The 16,165-nt window shown below is 49.2% G+C and overlaps 1 protein-coding gene across 1 annotated transcript in view; it reads left to right on the forward strand.

The window, feature by feature from the left end:
* Positions 1–16,165, forward strand: part of LOC110165165 (titin-like) — a 243,161-nt gene that overhangs the window by 118,908 nt on the left and 108,088 nt on the right. Inside the window, 19 exon segments of the mRNA XM_055150484.1 lie at positions 436–702; positions 964–1,230; positions 1,948–2,087; positions 2,181–2,307; positions 3,750–3,892; positions 7,823–7,946; positions 8,126–8,223; positions 8,294–8,462; positions 8,566–8,663; positions 9,332–9,500; positions 9,588–9,857; positions 9,926–10,192; positions 10,274–10,552; positions 10,689–10,929; positions 11,119–11,286; positions 11,463–11,587; positions 11,739–12,005; positions 15,589–15,858; positions 15,981–16,165. The exon segment at positions 15,981–16,165 is cut by the window's right edge and continues 115 nt beyond it. Of these exon segments, the coding sequence (XP_055006459.1) occupies positions 436–702; positions 964–1,230; positions 1,948–2,087; positions 2,181–2,307; positions 3,750–3,892; positions 7,823–7,946; positions 8,126–8,223; positions 8,294–8,462; positions 8,566–8,663; positions 9,332–9,500; positions 9,588–9,857; positions 9,926–10,192; positions 10,274–10,552; positions 10,689–10,929; positions 11,119–11,286; positions 11,463–11,587; positions 11,739–12,005; positions 15,589–15,858; positions 15,981–16,165 (3,674 nt within the window).

Genomic DNA, 16,165 nt, shown 5'->3' on the forward strand with positions numbered 1-16,165 from the left:
ACACCCACTTTAAACACGCACTTTAAACACGCACTTTAAACACGCACTTTAAACACACCACTTTAAACACGCACTTTAAACACGCACTTTAAACACGCACTTTAAACACCCACTTTAAACACGCACTTTAAACACGCACTTTAAACACGCACTTTAAACACCCACTTTAAACACCCACTTTAAACACGCACTTTAAACACGCACTTTAAACACCCACTTTAAAAACACACTAAACTGTGTACCCTCCTTGTGCCCTCCTTGTGCCCTCCTTGTGCCCTCCTCGTACCCTCCTTGTGCCCTCCTCGTGCCCTCCTCGTACCCTCCTTGTGCCCTCCTTGTGCCCTCCTTGTGCCCTCCTTGTGCCCTCCTCGTACCCTCCTTGTGCCCTCCTTGTGCCCTCCTTGTGCCCTCCTTGTGCCCTCCTCGTACCCGCAGGTATCCGTCTGGAGTTTGTGAAGCCGATCAAAGACGTGACAGTGAAGGAGCGTGAGACGGCAGAGTTTTCGGTGGAGTTGTCTCACGAGAAGATCCCGGTGGTTTGGTACAAAAATGACGTGCGTCTTCACCCGTCGAAGGTGGTGCACATGTCGGACCAGGGCCGCGCCCACACGCTGTCCATCAAAGAGGCGACCATCGACGACACGTCCATGATCCGCGTCGAGGCCATGGACAAGAGCCTCACCGCCATGCTCACCGTCATAGGTACCACCAGTCCAAGACCGGTGTTAGGCCAGGGTTTAGACCTGCTTTAGTTTTGGTTTAGACCTGGTTTTGTTTTGGTTCTGACCTGGTCCAGTCCTGGTTTAGACCTGGTCCTGACCTGTTCCAGACCTGGTTCAGTCCTGGTTTAGACATGGTTTAGTTTTGGTTTAGACATGGTTTACTTTTGGTTCAGTCCTGGTCCAGTTGTGGTCCAGACCTGGTCCAGACCCGTTTTAGACCCAGTTCTCGGTCTCGTTCCAGAGGGAGACCTGTACTTCACGATGAAGCTGCAGAACTACACGGCGGTGGAGCGGGACGAGGTGCGTCTCGTGTGTGAGCTCAGCAAAGCCGCCGCCGACGTCAAATGGTTCAAGGACGGAAAAGAGCTGACGCCGTCGAAGAACATCGCCATGACGACGGACGGCAAGAAACGTATCCTGACGGTGCGCAAGGCCGAGAAGGCGAACATCGGAGCGTACACGTGCGACTGCGGCTCCGACAAGACCACCGCCAACCTCAACATCGAAGGTATGAATACTACAAATACTATAGATACTACAGATACTAGAAATACTACTAATACTACTGTGAAAACTACTATTACTGCTACTACAACATCAGAGCGTACACGTGCGACTGCGGGTCTAACAAGACCACCGCCAACCTCAACATCGAAGGTACAAATACTACAAATACTAATGCGAATACTACTAATACTACATATACTACAAGTACTACTAATACTATTGCGAAAACTATGAACACTACAAATACTACGAATATTATTACTACAACATTGGCACGTACAGGTGCAGGTGTAGGACGACCTCCAACCTCAACACCGAAGGTACAAATACTACAAGTACTACTAATTCTACTAATACTATGAATACTACTACAAATACTACAGTATCAAAGGTATGAATACTACAAATACTACAAACTGTGTATTTTCTTGTATTTAAACTTTGGGACTCATTTCTCCAGAGACGTGACGTCGCTGTGAAACTTCAGAAAATAAACTTTCCTCAAATGAAACGAAAATTCACTATTTTTTTCTCCTCCTCCCCCTCGTCCTCGTCTTCGTCTTCATCCTCGTCTTCGTCCTCGTCTTCGTCCTCGTCTTCGTCTTCATCCTCGTCTTCGTCCTCGTCTTCGTCCTCGTCTTCGTCTTCGTCCTCGTCTTCGTCCTCGTCCTCGTCTCGTCCTCGTCCTCGTCCTCGTCCTCGTCCTCGTCTTCGTCAGAGCGGGACATTAAGGTGGTGCGTCCGCTCTACAGTGTGGAAGTGACAGAGACAGAAACAGCCAAGTTTGAGACGGACATTTCGGAGGAGGACGTCCACGGGAACTGGAAACTGAAGGGAGAGCCTCTGCACCAATCAGCCGTGAGTATCCGAGTGACATCATCATCATCTGCCAGGAGCGGGCGCCGGCCAATCGCAGACGCTCTTACTGAGGTGTGGTCTCTGGTGTTTCAGGACGTGGAGATTAAGGAGGAGGGGAAGCGTCACATGTTGATCCTCTACAACGTGAAGCTGGACATGGCCGGAGCCGTGGACTTCGCCGCCGCCAACGCCAAGTCCAACGCCCAGCTCAGGGTCAAAGGTCAGACCACGTTCAGTCCTGGTCTAGTCCTGGTCTAGTCCTGGTCTAGTCCTGGTTTAGTTCTGGTTCAGATTTACACTTAGACAAACTTTATTGATCCAAAGGGAAATGATTTGGACACAGGAGAAAATAAAATAACAAAGAGAAAAATATAAATGGGAATAAAGTTGTTGTACAGTTGTAGGGAGTATTATAGTGTGAATGTTACAGTTTTTTTTTTTTTTATTAGTTAATTTTGCAGCTCAACAAAACAAAACAAAAAACCAAACCCAGACTCCAGCCTCATGGATCAGGACAAAGAGTTTAATCTGAAGTTTTTCAAACACAAACTCTGTTAAACATCGACAGAATCCACGAAAGAAAAACAGCGTCTGAACAAGAAGTTTGAGTTTATTTAATTTCACTCACGACTCACTGTAAATATAAATAAAAACTAAGTTTAATGTATAACTGATTGATTCCAGAGCTTTGTGAAGCTTTATTCTCTTTTTAAAATCACGACTCAGGTTTTTCCACAAACACTTTTATCTTTTTATCGATTCTTCTGAGGTTAAACTGACTTTCTGCTCAAGTCACTCGAGTCACTCGAGTCCACGAGGAGGAGGAGCACGAGTCTAGTCCGTACGTCACTGCGGCTGAACTCGGGTCAACAAGAACAAAAAACTCTTCCATGATCAATAATCCTGATTGTTTCTTTTGGAGGAGAAAATGTGATTAATATTTGATTTAGAAATGTCCCCCGAGTTTAAGTGTGGAAGGACCAGACTGTTAAAAGTCTGGTCATCTGACTCGTTATAACAACAGTTTTATCTTTGTCTGAATTATAATATTTACATTTTACGGCTAAGTTTGTTGTAGGGAGTATTATCTGTCCCGCTATCGTCTGGTGCAGGGGTGAACAGGAGTGTCCATCATGATCTAGTCCTGGTTTAGTCCTGGTCTAGTCCTGGTGGTTTAGACCTGGTTTAGTCCTGGTTCAGACCTGGTTTAGTCCTGGGTCCTGAGTGACTTGGGGGGAGGGCATCAGGTTTAACCCCTCAGTGTGATGTACAGAGACAAATGGAGCCGCCTCAGAGGTGAGAGAGCCGCCTCCTGATTGGCCGAGAGGTGTGAGGGAGGCTCCTGATTGGCCGAGAGGTGTGAGGGAGGCTCCTGATTGGCCGAGAGGCGGGACCGTGTGTGTCCTCCTCTCCTCCCTCTCTCCTCTCGTCTTTCTGCTCCTGCTCTCCGTCTGAACACTTCACTCTTTTTCTTTCTCTCTTTTTCTTTCTGCTTTTGTTTTTTACTTTGTGATCATTCCATTTTATACTTCTGTTTGTCTTTCATTCCTTCATCTCTCTCTCTCTCTCTCTCTCTTTCCATCACTGTTATTTATTCTAATATTTATTTATTTATTTATTTATTATTATTTTTTCTTCGTCTCTTCGTCTTGGCGTGGTCAGCTCGCTCCATCTCGGTGATGCGCCCCCTGAAGGACGTGGAGGTGACTGCAGGAGAGACGGCCACGTTCGAGTGTGAGCTCTCGTACGAAGGGATCAGTGTGGAGTGGTACGTGAACGGAGCGCGCATGGAGCCCAGTGACAGGGTGAGTACTACAGATACTACGGATACTACAAGTACTACAAGTACTACAAATACTATTGAAATCTGTTAAAGTTTGGAATGAAACGAGCGTAAAGAAACTTCAGTCTGTTTTAAATTATTCAGACGATGAACAGAAAAAGAAAGACGTCCACAGAGACGTTCAGAAACGACTCAGACATGAGAGAAGAATCTGAAAAGATAAAACTGAAACTCTGTTGAGAAGCAGATCTCAGAGCGATGTGAAGAGGAGTGAATCAGTGAAACAACCGTTCAGTGAAACACGGGAAACTGTCAACAAATGTTTTTAATTCTTTCTTTGCTCTGTTTGAGAGGCACTTTTTTTTACAGATTTGTCCAACGATGTGAAAAACCTCCACAGTTTCACCTGATCCTAAACTCAGTCACTCAGAGGAACTCAGTGAAATCAGACCAGTTTCTCTCACCTCATCCAGGGTTCCCACGGTCATGGAAATCCTGGAAAAGTCATGGAAATTTGTAAATTCAGTTCTCATGAGTCTGTTGTGAATATTTCTGAACGTTTTTTTTAAAGAGACGACAGTAAATGCACTGACACGATTTAAAATGTTCAAAAACTATAATCCCAAACCATAAGGTGAGAGGAAAGAGTTAATGTTTCAGATTTACACCTAAAACTATGATCAGTTCTACACATGTAGGTGCTGGAAAGTCAGGGAAAGGTTTTGATATTTTGTCAGTGAAAAAGCCTGGAGACCTGCTCATTCGTAAAGAAGAGAAGATCCAAACCAACCAAACCGGACCCTGTGCAGTTTTCTGATCACAGCGCAGAGAGTAGATGATGCAGAAATATTTAGAAACACCTGGAAACGCCCGAATCACATGACACTTTTTCAGATTTCTCTTCAGTTTTTAAAAAGATGCAGCCAAATATTTAAACTGAGACATGAGCTTCTGTTTTTTTTCTCCCTTATCAGTTTTTACCGCTGCTTTTAAACTTTTTGACCCCTCGCACACACAGAGTCCTGGAGAATGTGAAAGGTCCGGCCCCAGACTTTCACACGTTGGGTTTTGTCTTTGCTTCTTTACGTCCTAAAACCGACAGATCCAGACTCAGACCTCGGTCCAGATCTGTCCTGTCCTGGTCTGAACCGTGGGATCAGAACCGTTTGGACTTAAACACGAATAAAACCAAAGAAACGTCGTGGACTTTTGAAAAAATAAAATAAAATTCACAGTTCAGTAGTTTTTCCACAGAGAAGAAGTAGAAATGTCCACGAAAATGTGGACGAGGAGAACGGCGAGTTCACCTGAAACTGAAGCTCAAGACTTTAAAACTGTCATCTAACATTTTACATCATTTTAATCTTTCCTTTATCGAGCGTTTGTTGACTTTTTCTTGTATTTGTTGATAAGAACCGTCTGAACCACAGAGTCAAAGTCTGCGGCAAAATCTGTGGTTCAGACCGAGGATCTGGTCTCACTTTTAAATGGAAACTAAATTTGTTCTTGTGTCCCCTGATGCTGTGAAGTGTGAATGTCTGTCATGTGTGATTTTTATTGATTTATTTATGGGTTAGTCCTGGTTTAGTCCTGGTTTAGACCTGGTTTAGTCCTGGTTTAGTCCTGGGTTTAGTCCTGGTTTAGTCCTGGTTTAGTCCTGGGTTTAGTCCTGGTTTAGTCTTGTGTTTAGTCCTGGTTTAGTCCTGGTTTAGACCTGGTTTAGTCCTGGTTTAGTCCTGGGTTTAGTCCTGGGTTTAGTCCTGGGTTTAGTCCTGGTTTAGTCCTGGTTTAGTCCTGGGTTTAGTCCTGGGTTTAGTCCTGGTTTAGTCCTGGTTTAGTCCTGGTTTAGTCTTGTGTTTAGTCCTGGTTTAGACCTGGTTTAGACCTGGTTTAGTCCTGGTTTAGTCCTGGTTTAGTCCTGGTTTAGTCCTGGTTTAGTCCTGGTTTAGTCCTGGTTTAGTCTTGTGTTTAGTCCTGGTTTAGTCCTGGTTTAGTCTTGTGTTTAGTTCTGGTTTAGTCCTGGTTTAGTCTTGTGTTTAGTCCTGGTTTAGTCTTGTGTTTAGTCCTGGTTTAGTCCTGGTTTAGTCTTGTGTTTAGTTCTGGTTTAGTCCTGGTTTAGTCTTGTGTTTAGTCCTGGTTTAGTCTTGTGTTTAGTCCTGGTTTAGACCTGGTTTAGTCCTGGTTTAGTCCTGGTTTAGTCTTGTGTTTAGTTCTGGTTTAGTCCTGGGTTTAGTCCTGGTTTAGTCCTGGTTTAGTCTTGTGTTTAGTCCTGGTTTAGACCTGGTTTAGACCTGGTTTAGTCCTGGTTTAGTCCTGGGTTTAGTCCTGGTTTAGTCCTGGTTTAGTCCTGGTTTAGTCCTGGTTTAGTCCTGGTTTAGTCTTGTGTTTAGTTTAGTCCTGGTTTAGTCCTGGTTTTAGTCGTTTGTGTTTAGTCCTGGTTTAGTCCTGTTTAGTGGTTTAGTCTTGTGTTTAGTCCTGGTTTAGTCTTGTGTTTAGTCCTGGTTTAGTCCTGGTTTAGTCCTGGTTTAGTCCTGGTTTAGTTTAGTCCTGGTTTAGTCCTGGTTTAGTCTTGTGTTTAGTCCTGGTTTAGTCTTGTGTTTAGTCCTGGTTTAGTCTGGTTTAGTCCTGGTTTAGTCTTTGTTTAGTCCTGGTTTAGTCCTGGTTTAGTCCTGGTTTAGTCCTGGTTTAGTCTTGTGTTTAGTTCTGGTTTAGTCCTGGTTTAGTCTTGTGTTTAGTCCTGGTTTAGTCCTGGTTTAGTCTTGTGTTTAGACCTGGTTTAGACCTGGTTTAGACCTGGTTTAGACCTGGTTTAGTCCTGGTTTAGTCCTGGTTTAGTTTTAGTCCTGGTTTAGTCTGGTTTAGTCCTGGTTTAGTCCTGGTTTAGTTTGTGTTTAGTCCTGGTTTAGTCCTGGTTTAGTCTTGTGTTTAGTCCTGGTTTAGTCCTGGTTTAGTCCTGGTTTAGTCTTGTGTTTAGTCCTGGTTTAGTCTTGTGTTTAGTCCTGGTTTAGTTCTGGTTTAGTCCTGGTTTAGTCTTGTGTTTAGACCTGGTTTAGTCCTGGTTTAGTCCTGGTTTAGTCTTGTGTTTAGTCCTGGTTTAGTCCTGGTTTAGTCTTGTGTTTAGTTCTGGTTTAGTCCTGGTTTAGTCTTGTGTTTAGTCCTGGTTTAGTCCTGGTTTAGTCTTGTGTTTAGTCCTGGTTTAGTCCTGGTTTAGTCTTGTGTTTAGTCCTGGTTTAGGTTTCACAGCTGCAGCAAAAATAGAAACAGATAAGAATGACACCCCCCCCCCAAAACCAGACCACAGGGACCCCCCCCCCAAAAAAACAACAACAACAAACCACCAGAAGGATCCGCCCCCCAGAGTTTGTTTGTTTCTTTAACGAGACGGGGACAGTTGTTCTTCATGAACCTTCACAGAAGAAATGTTTTGTTCCATTCACCACGTTCACATGAGATTTAACTCTGAATAAAAATCAATTAATTCTGAATCAAACTGAATTCGTCTTAAAAAAGTTCATGTAAACACTTAATTCTTAATGAAAATGTTTATTCTGAGTTAATTTGAACAGTGAAGTAAGTGTTTGTTTTGTTTCCTGGATCGTGTTTGTGGTTTGTGGTGCTTCGAGCTCGTCGTGTCGTTCTTCTGACGCGTCGATCCGGACGATCCGGCTCCACTGGTCCTGGACTCGGACTTTGATCCACGTCTCTTTGGATTTGCAAAATTATTATTTCCATGTAAAATCCAAGGAGAAAATGTTAATCCTGAACTATTTAAATCCAAATGATTAATTCTGAATTAAAATAAGACGAGGTAAACGAGGTCATTGATCCTGGGTCAGTCCTGGTTCAGACCCTGCTGGTGTCTGGTCTGGTTGTGATCCTGGTCGGTCTTCATGTGTCTGGTCTGGTTGTGATCCTGGTCGGTCTTCATGTGTCTGGTCTGGTTGTGATCCAGGTGAAGACCCGGGTGGTGGGTAGAGTCCACGCGCTCACCGTGAGGGACGTGAAGCTCTCTGAGGCTGGAGAAGTGAAGCTCTGCGCCCAGGACTTCCAGACCCAGGCCCAGCTCATCGTGAGAGGTAAGACCTGGGTTAGACCTGGTTTAGACCTAGTTCACACCTGCTTTAGTCTTGTTTAGTGCTTGTTCAGTCCTGGTTTAGTCCTGGTTCAGACCCTGGTTCAGCTCTGGTTTAGTTCTTGTTCAGTCCTGGTTTAGTCCTGGTTTAGTCCTGGTTCAGAGCCTCTCTGTGTCCCTCAGAGCCGGCAGCAGAGTTCACTCAGCCTCTGGAGGATCAGTCCGTGGAGGAGGAGGCCACTGCTGTGCTGGAGTGCCAGGTTTCCCGTGAGAACGCCGAGGTACGAGTCCTGGTTTAGTCCTGGTCCAGTCCTGGTCTAGTCCTGGTTCTGACCCGGTTCTTGCCCGCAGGTGCGCTGGTTCAGAGAAGGACAGGAGATCAGAAAGACGAAGAAATACGACGTTGTGAGCGAGGGGCGGCGACGGGCGCTCGTGATCCACGGCTGCGCCCCGGACGACGCCAAACTGTACACGTGCGACGCACAACAGTTCAAGACCTCCTGCTACCTCGAGGTCCTGCGTAAGTACCACCAAGACCGGGTTTAGACCTGCCATAGTCCTGCTGTAGCCCTGGTTTAGACCTGGTTTAGACCTGGTTTAGACCTGGTTTCTGTCTCTTTCAGCGCCTCATGTGGAGTTCACTAAACCGCTGCACGACGTTGAAGTCAAAGAGAAAGAATCTGCAAAGTTCGAATGTGAAGTGTCCCGAGAGTCTGCCAAGGTGAAACTACAGCCCCCACAATGCACCTCTGCCCCTCACACACTATCCCACTGAACTACAGCCCCCACAATGCACCTGTGCCCCTCACACACTATCCCACTGAACTACAGCCCCCACAATGCACCTCTGCCCCTCACACACTATCCCACTGAACTACAGCCCCCACAATGCACCTGTGCCCCTCACACACTATCCCACTGAACTACAGCCCCCACAATGCACCTCTGCCCCTCACACACTATCCCACTGAACTACAGCCCCCACAATGCACCTCTGCCCCTCACACACTATCCCACTGAACTACAGCCCCCACAATGCACCTCTGCCCCTCACACACTATCCCACTGAACTACAGCCCCCACAATGCACCTGTGCCCCTCACACACTATCCCACTGAACTACAGCCCCCACAATGCACCTCTGCCCCTCACACACTATCCCACTGAACTACAGCCCCCACAATGCACCTGTGCCCCTCACACACTATCCCACTGAACTACAGCCCCCACAATGCACCTGTGCAACTAACACACTGCACCCCAAAATTACTGCTTCCGACCCGGTTCTGACCCGGTTCTTGCTCAGTTCTGACCCGGTTCTTGCTCAGTTCTGACCCGGTTCTTGCTCAGTTCTGACCTGGTTCTGACCCGGTTGTGGTGCCTCCTCAGGTGCGCTGGTTCCGGGATGGGAATGAGATTCGTAAGAGTAAGAAGTACGAGATCCTCTCGAAGGGAGTCCAGAGGATCCTGATCGTGCACAAGTCTGTGTTTGACGACGAGGCCGAGTACGAGTGCGACGCCAGAACCGCCAAGAGCTCCGGCATGCTCACCGTGATCGGTACGACGCACAACACAACACACACACACAACACACACAACACAACACACACAGACGCACAAACACACCTGTGCTCTCCGGTTCCAGAGGAAGACGCCCGTTTCACGAAGAACCTGGCGAACGTGGAGGGGATGGAGACGGACTCGGTGAAGTTGGTGTGTGAAGTGTCCAAGGCGTCGGCCGAGGTTCGCTGGTTCAAACAGGGGCAGGAGATCCCCGAGGGCGGGCGCTACGAGCACCTGACCGACGGGCGCAAACGGGTCCTGGTCATCCAGGACCTGCGCCTGGATGACAGGGGCGACTACACCTGCCAACTGTCCCCCAGCGTGACCACCACCGGCAAGCTCAGCATCAACGGTGAGACCGGGTTTAGACCGGGTTTAGTCCTGGTTTAGTTCTCGTTCTAACTGCTCTCCTCTCCGCAGAGCTGGCGGCTGAGTTCATCGCACGGCCTCAGAACGTGGAGGTGGTGGAGGGCGAGAAGGCGGAGTTTGTTTGCTCCGTTTCCAAGGAGACGTACGAAGTGAAGTGGTTCAGAGGAGATCAGGAAGTGAGCGAAGGCGAGAAGTACGGCGTGGTGAGCGAAGGCAAACGCCGCGCGCTCATCGTGAAGAGCTGCGACCGCAAGGACGAGGGCGGATACACGGCGCACATCGGCAACGTCAAGGCCTCCGCCGAACTCTACGTCATCGGTAAGACCTACGTTTAGACCTGCTGTAGTCCTGGTCCTGACCCTGTCCTGACTCTGTCCTGACCCTGTCCCTGTCCCTCAGAGCGCCTGCGTGTGGTCACCCCGCTGCGGGACGTGCAGGTGAAGGAGGGCGGCGAGATCGTGTTTAACTGTGAGGTGAACTCGGACGGCGCCAAAGCCAAGTGGCTGAAACAGGACGAGACGGTTTTCGAGAGCGCCAAGTTCACGGTGAGTCAACGGGACAACGTGTTCTCCCTGAGGATCCGCGACGCCAACAAGAACGACCAGGCTCAGTACACCGTCCTCCTGAGCAACCAGCGCGGCGAGACGGCCAAGAGCAGCGCCAACGCCACCGTCGCAGGTAACGCCAACCCAACGCCAACCAAATGCTGGGATTAGACCCAGTTTAGTCCATGTTAAGTCCTGGTTTAGACCAGGTTTAGTCCTGTTTCAGTGCTGGTCTAGTCCTGGTTTCTGACCCGTTCTTACCTCCTCAGAGGAGAAACTGAAGTTCTTGGAGCCCATTGAGGACATCGAGACGCAGGAGAAGAAGACGATCTCGTTCGTGTGTAAAGTGAACCGACCCGAGGCGACGGTGCGCTGGTTCAAAGCCGGGCAGGAGGTGCCTCTGAGCAAACGGGTCGTTTACCGCGTGGACGGGCTCAAACACACGCTGACCATCAAGGACTGCGTGATGGACGACGAGGGAGAGTACACCGCTCAAGTGGGAGACGACAGGTCAGGGTTCCACAGAGTTCCTAATTTTTTCTGCAGGGTTCCTCAGGGTTTTTCAGGGTTCCTTGGGGTTCCTCAGGTTTCTTCTTTTCCTATGTTCTTCTGGTGGGAGTGGCGTTAAGGCATCAGGGGTGTGTGGGAGGGCATCAGGTGTGGCGGGAGGGCATCTGACTCTCTGGGTTCCGGTTCCAGGTGCCCAGCGGAGTTGATCATCAGCGAGGCGCCCACCGACTTCACGGCGGCGCTCAAAGACCAAACCGTCACCGAGTTCGAAGACGCCGAGTTCAGCTGCAAAGTCAACAAAGAGAAAGCTTCAGTCAAGTGGTACAGAGCCGGACGGGAGATCAGAGAGGGACCCAGGTGAGTCCAGGACTGAGTCCAGGACTGAGACCGAGACTGAGACTGAGACCAGAGACTGAGACCAGAGACTAAGACAAAGAGAAAGCTTCAGTCAAGTGGTACAGTGACACCCGGTGTCGGTGTTCTCTGCGGTTCTAACGGTGGTTCCGGTGGTTCTGACCCGGTGTGTGTTGCAGGTATCACATGGAGCGTGAGGGTAAAACGTGTCGTCTGATCGTGAAGACGTGTCGTCCGGACGATGAGTGTGAGTACGCCTGCGGGGTGGACGAGAGGCGCTCACGAGCAAGACTCTTCGTGGAAGGTAAGAGTCCCCCTATGTGCTCCAGACCGTGTTTAGACCGGGTTTAGTCCTGGTTTAGACCTGTCACACAGTCTGGTGCAGATCTGGAGTTGGTTGTTTCGTTGTTGTGTCGTTGTTGTTCTGTTTGTAACGGCCCCGTCGTGTCCATCAGAAACGCCGGTGGAGATCGTGCGGCCGCCCCAGGACCTGTTTGAACCTCCGGGCTCAGACGTGGTGTTCGAGGCGGAGCTGAACAAAGACCGGGTGGAGGTTCGCTGGATGAGGAACAACATGATCATCGTCCAGGGAGACAAGTACCAGATGATCAGCGAGGGAAAAGTCCACCGACTGCAGGTCTGTGAGATCCGACCCCGAGACCAGGGAGAGTACCGCATCGTCGCCAAAGACAAGGACGCACGCGCCAAACTCGAGCTGGCAGGTGAGTGCCCGACCCAGACCGAGGAAGACCGGGTTTAGACCAGGTTTAGAATGGATTTAGTCCTTGTTCAGTCCTGGTTCAGTCCTGGTTCAGTCCTGGTTCAGTCCTGGTTCAGTCCTGGTTCAGTCCTTGTTTAGTCCTGGTTAAGTCCTGGTTAAGTCCTGGTTCAGTCCTGGTTCAGTCCTTGTTTAGTCCTGGTTCAGTCCTGGTTCAGTCCTGGTTTAGTCCTGGTTCAGTCCTGGTTCAGTCCTTGTTTAGACCTGGTTCAGTCCTGGTTTAGTCCTGGTTTAGTCCTGGTTCAGTCCTTGTTTAGACCTGGTTCAGTCCTGGTTTAGTCCTGGTTTAGTCCTGGTTTAGTCCTTGTTTAGACCTGGTTCAGTCCTGGTTCAGTCCTGGTTCAGTCCTTGTTTAGTCCTGGTTCAGTCCTGGTTTAGTCCTGGTTCAGTCCTTGTTTAGACCTGGTTCAGTCCTGGTTTAGTCCTGGTTTAGACCTGGTTCAGTCCTGGTTCAGTCCTTGTTTAGTCCTGGTTCAGTCCTGGTTCAGTCCTGGTTTAGTCCTGGTTCAGTCCTTGTTTAGTCCTGGTTTAGTCCTGGTTCAGTCCTGGTTTCAGTCCTGGTTTAGTCCTGGTTCAGTCCTGGTTCAGTCCTGGTTGTCCTTTAGTCCTGGTTCAGTCCTGGTTCAGTCCTGTTTCAGTCCTGGTTCAGTCCTGGTTTAGTCCTGGTTTAGTCCTGGTTCAGTCCTGGTTTAGTCCTGGTTCAGTCCTGGTTCAGTCCTGGTTTAGTCCTGGTTCAGTCCTGGTTCAGTCCTGGTTCAGTCCTGGTTTAGTCCTGGTTCAGTCCTGGTTTAGTCCTGGTTAGTCCTGGTTCAGTCCTGGTTTAGTCCTGTTTAGTCCTGGTTCAGTCCTGGTTTAGTCCTGGTTCAGTCCTGGTTCAGTCCTGGTTTAGTCCTGGTCAGTCCTTGTTTAGTCCTGGTTCAGGTTTAGTCCTGGTTCAGTCCTGTTCAGTCCTGTTTAGTCCTGGTTTAGTCCTGTTCAGTCAGTCCTGGTTCAGTCCTGGTTCAGTCTGGTTCAGTCCTGGTTCAGTCCTGGTTTAGTCCTGGTTTAGTCCTGGTTTAGTTCAGTCCTGGTTCAGTCTTTAGTCCTGGTTCAGTCCTGGTTCAGTCCTGGTTTAGTCCTGTTAGTCCTGGTTCAGTCCTGGTTCAGTCCTGGTTTAGTCCTGGTTCAGTCCTGGTTTCAGTCCTGGTTTAGTCCTGGTCCTTTAGTCCTGGGTTCAGTCCTGGTTCAGTCCTGGTTTAGTCCTGGTTAGTCCTGGTTCAGTCCTGGGTTTAGTCCTGGTTCAGTCCTGGTTCAGTCCTGGTTCAGTCTGGTTTAGTCCTGGTTCAGTCCTGGTTATCCTGGTTCAGTCCTGGTTCAGTCCTGTTTAGTCCTGGTTTAGTCCTGGTCAGTCTTGTTTAGTCCTGGTTCAGTCCTGTTCAGTCCTGGTTCAGTCCTGGTTTAGTCCTGGTTTAGTCCTGGTTTAGTCCTGGTTCAGTCCTGGTTCAGTCCTGGTTCAGTCCTGGTTTGGTCCTGGTTCAGTCCTGGTTCAGTCCTGGTTCAGTCCTGGTTTAGTCCTGTTTAGTCCAGTCCCAGTCCTGGTTCAGTCCTGGTTTAGTCCTGGTTAGTCCTGGTTTAGTCCTGGTTCAGTCTGGTTTTTCAGTCCTGGTTCAGTCCTGGTTCAGTCCTTGGTTTAGTCCTGGTTCAGTCCTGGTTTCAGTCCTGGTTTAGTCCTGGTTCAGTCCTGGTTCAGTCCTGGTTTAGTCCTGGTTCAGTCCTGGTTTAGTCCTGGTTTAGTCCTGGTTCAGTCCTTGTTTAGTCCTTAGTCCTGGTTCAGTCCTGGTCAGTCTGTTTTAGTCCTGGTTCAGTCCTGGTTCAGTCCTGGTTTAGTCCTGGTTTCAGTCCTGGTTCAGTCCAGTCCTGGTTCAGTCTTTAGTCTGGTGTTAGTCCTGGTTCAGTTCCTGGTTAGTCCTGTTTAGTCCTGGTTCAGTCCTGGTTTAGTCCTGGTTCAGTCCTGGTTAGTCCTCCTGGTTTAGTCCTGGTTCAGTTCCTTGTTTAGTCCTGGTTCAGTCCTGGTTCAGTCCTGGTTCAGTCCTGGTTCAGTCCTGGTTTAGTCCTGGTTTAGTCCTGGTTTAGTCCTGTTCAGTCCTGTTTCAGTCCTGGTTTAGTCCTGGTTAGTCCTGTTTCAGTCCTGTTCAGTCCTGGTTTAGTCCTGGTCAGTCCTGGTTTAGTCTGGTTTCAGTCCTGGTTCAGTCCTGGTTAGTCCTGGTTTTCTGTTTAGTCCTGGTTCAGTCTGTTAGTCCTGTTTCAGTCCTGGTTCAGTCCTGGTTTAGTCCTGGTTTAGTCCTGGTTTCAGTCCGGTTTAAGTCCTGGTTCAGTCCTGGTTCAGTCCTGGTTAGTCCTGGTTCAGTCCTGGTTCAGTCCTGGTTTCAGTCCAGTCCTGGTTTAGTCCTGGTTCAGTCCTTTGTTTAGTCCTGGTTCAGTCCTGTTCAGTCCTTGTTAGTCCTGGTTCCAGTCCTGGTTCAGTCCTTGTTTAGTCCTGGTTCAGTCCTGGTTTAGTCCTGGTCAGTCCTGGTGTTAGTCCTGGTTTAGTCCTGGTTTCAGTCCTGGTCCTGGTTCAGTCCTGGTTCAGTCCTGGTTCAGTCCTGGTTAGTCCTGGTTTAGTCCTGGTTTCAGTCCTGGTTCAGTCCTGGTTTTCAGTCCTGGGTTGGTTAGTCCTGTTTAGTCCTGGTTTCAGTCCTGGTTTAGTCCTAGTCCTGGTTCAGTCCTGGTTCAGTCCTGGTTCAGTCCTTGGTTTAGTCCTGGTTTCAGTCCTCAGTCCTGGTTCAGTCCTGTTTAGTCCTGTTTAGTCCTGGTTCAGTCCTGGTTTAGTCCTGGTTTAGTCCTGGTTCAGTCCTTGTTTAGTCCTGGTTCAGTCCTGGTTTCAGTCCTGGTTCAGTCCTGGTTTAGTCCTGGTTCAGTCCTGGTTCAGTCCTGGTTTAGTCCTGGTTTCAGTCCTGGTTCAGTCCTGGTTCAGTCCTGTTCAGTTTAGTCCTGGTTCAGTCCTGGTTCAGTCCTGGTTCAGTCCTGGTTTCAGTCCTGGTTTAGTCCTGGTTTAGTCCTGGTTCAGTCCTGGTTCAGTCCTGGTTTAGTCCTGGTTCAGTCCTGGTTTAGTCCTGTTCAGTCCTGGTTCAGTCCTGGTTTAGTCCTGGTTCAGTCCTGGTTCAGTCCTGGTTCAGTCCTGGTTTAGTCCTGGTTTAGTCCTGGTTCAGTTCCTGGTTTAGTCCTGGTTCAGTCCTGTTAGTCCTGGTTTAGTCCTGGTTCAGTCCTGGTTCAGTCCTGGTTCAGTCCTGGTTCAGTCCTTTAGTCCTTTCAGTCCTGGTTTAGTCCTGGTTTAGTCCTGGTTTAGTCCTGGTTTAGTCCTGGTTCAGTCCTGGTTCAGTCCTGGTTCAGTCCTGGTTCAGTCCTGGTTCAGTCCTGGTTTAGTCCTGGTTCAGTCCTGGTTCAGTCCTGGTTTAGTCCTGGTTCAGTCCTGGTTCAGTCCTGGTTTAGTCCTGGTCTCTGTTCCTCAGCTGTGCCTAAGATAAAGACGACAGACCAGAGCCTGGTGACGGATGCTGGGAAACCGTTCGTGATGACAGTTCCGTACGACGCTTATCCTCGCGCCGACGCCGAGTGGTTCTTCGGCGAGACCAGCCTCCCGTTCCAGAACATCGACACCAGTTTGGACAAGACCGAGTACCGGCTCAAGAGCCCGACCAAAGAGGACCAGGGCCGGTACCGCGTCCACATCAAGAACAAGCACGGAGAAGCCGAGGCCCACATCAACCTGGACGTGATCGGTGAGTCCGGGTTTAGACCAAGTTTAGATCAGGTTTAGACCAAGTTTAGACCTGGACTCTGGTCTCTGGTCTTGACTCTGGTCTGGACTCTGGTCTCTGGTCTGACCCTCCCTGTCCCGCAGACGTCCCGGGTCCGGTGAAGAACCTCCATGTGATGGACACGGCGGAGGGCGAGGTGAGCCTGTCGTGGGAGGAGCCGGAGTCGGACGGCGGCGCTAAGATCACGGCGTACGTGGTGGAACGCCGCGACATCAAGAGGAAGACCTGGACTTTAGCCACGGATCGCGCCGACGCCCCCGAGTACTGC

This window comes from Boleophthalmus pectinirostris, unplaced genomic scaffold, assembly GCF_026225935.1.
Source record: "Boleophthalmus pectinirostris isolate CB_2022bp ecotype Guang Dong unplaced genomic scaffold, ASM2622593v1 HiC_scaffold_1, whole genome shotgun sequence".
In the NCBI taxonomy this organism is placed as follows: Eukaryota; Metazoa; Chordata; class Actinopteri; order Gobiiformes; family Gobiidae; genus Boleophthalmus; species Boleophthalmus pectinirostris.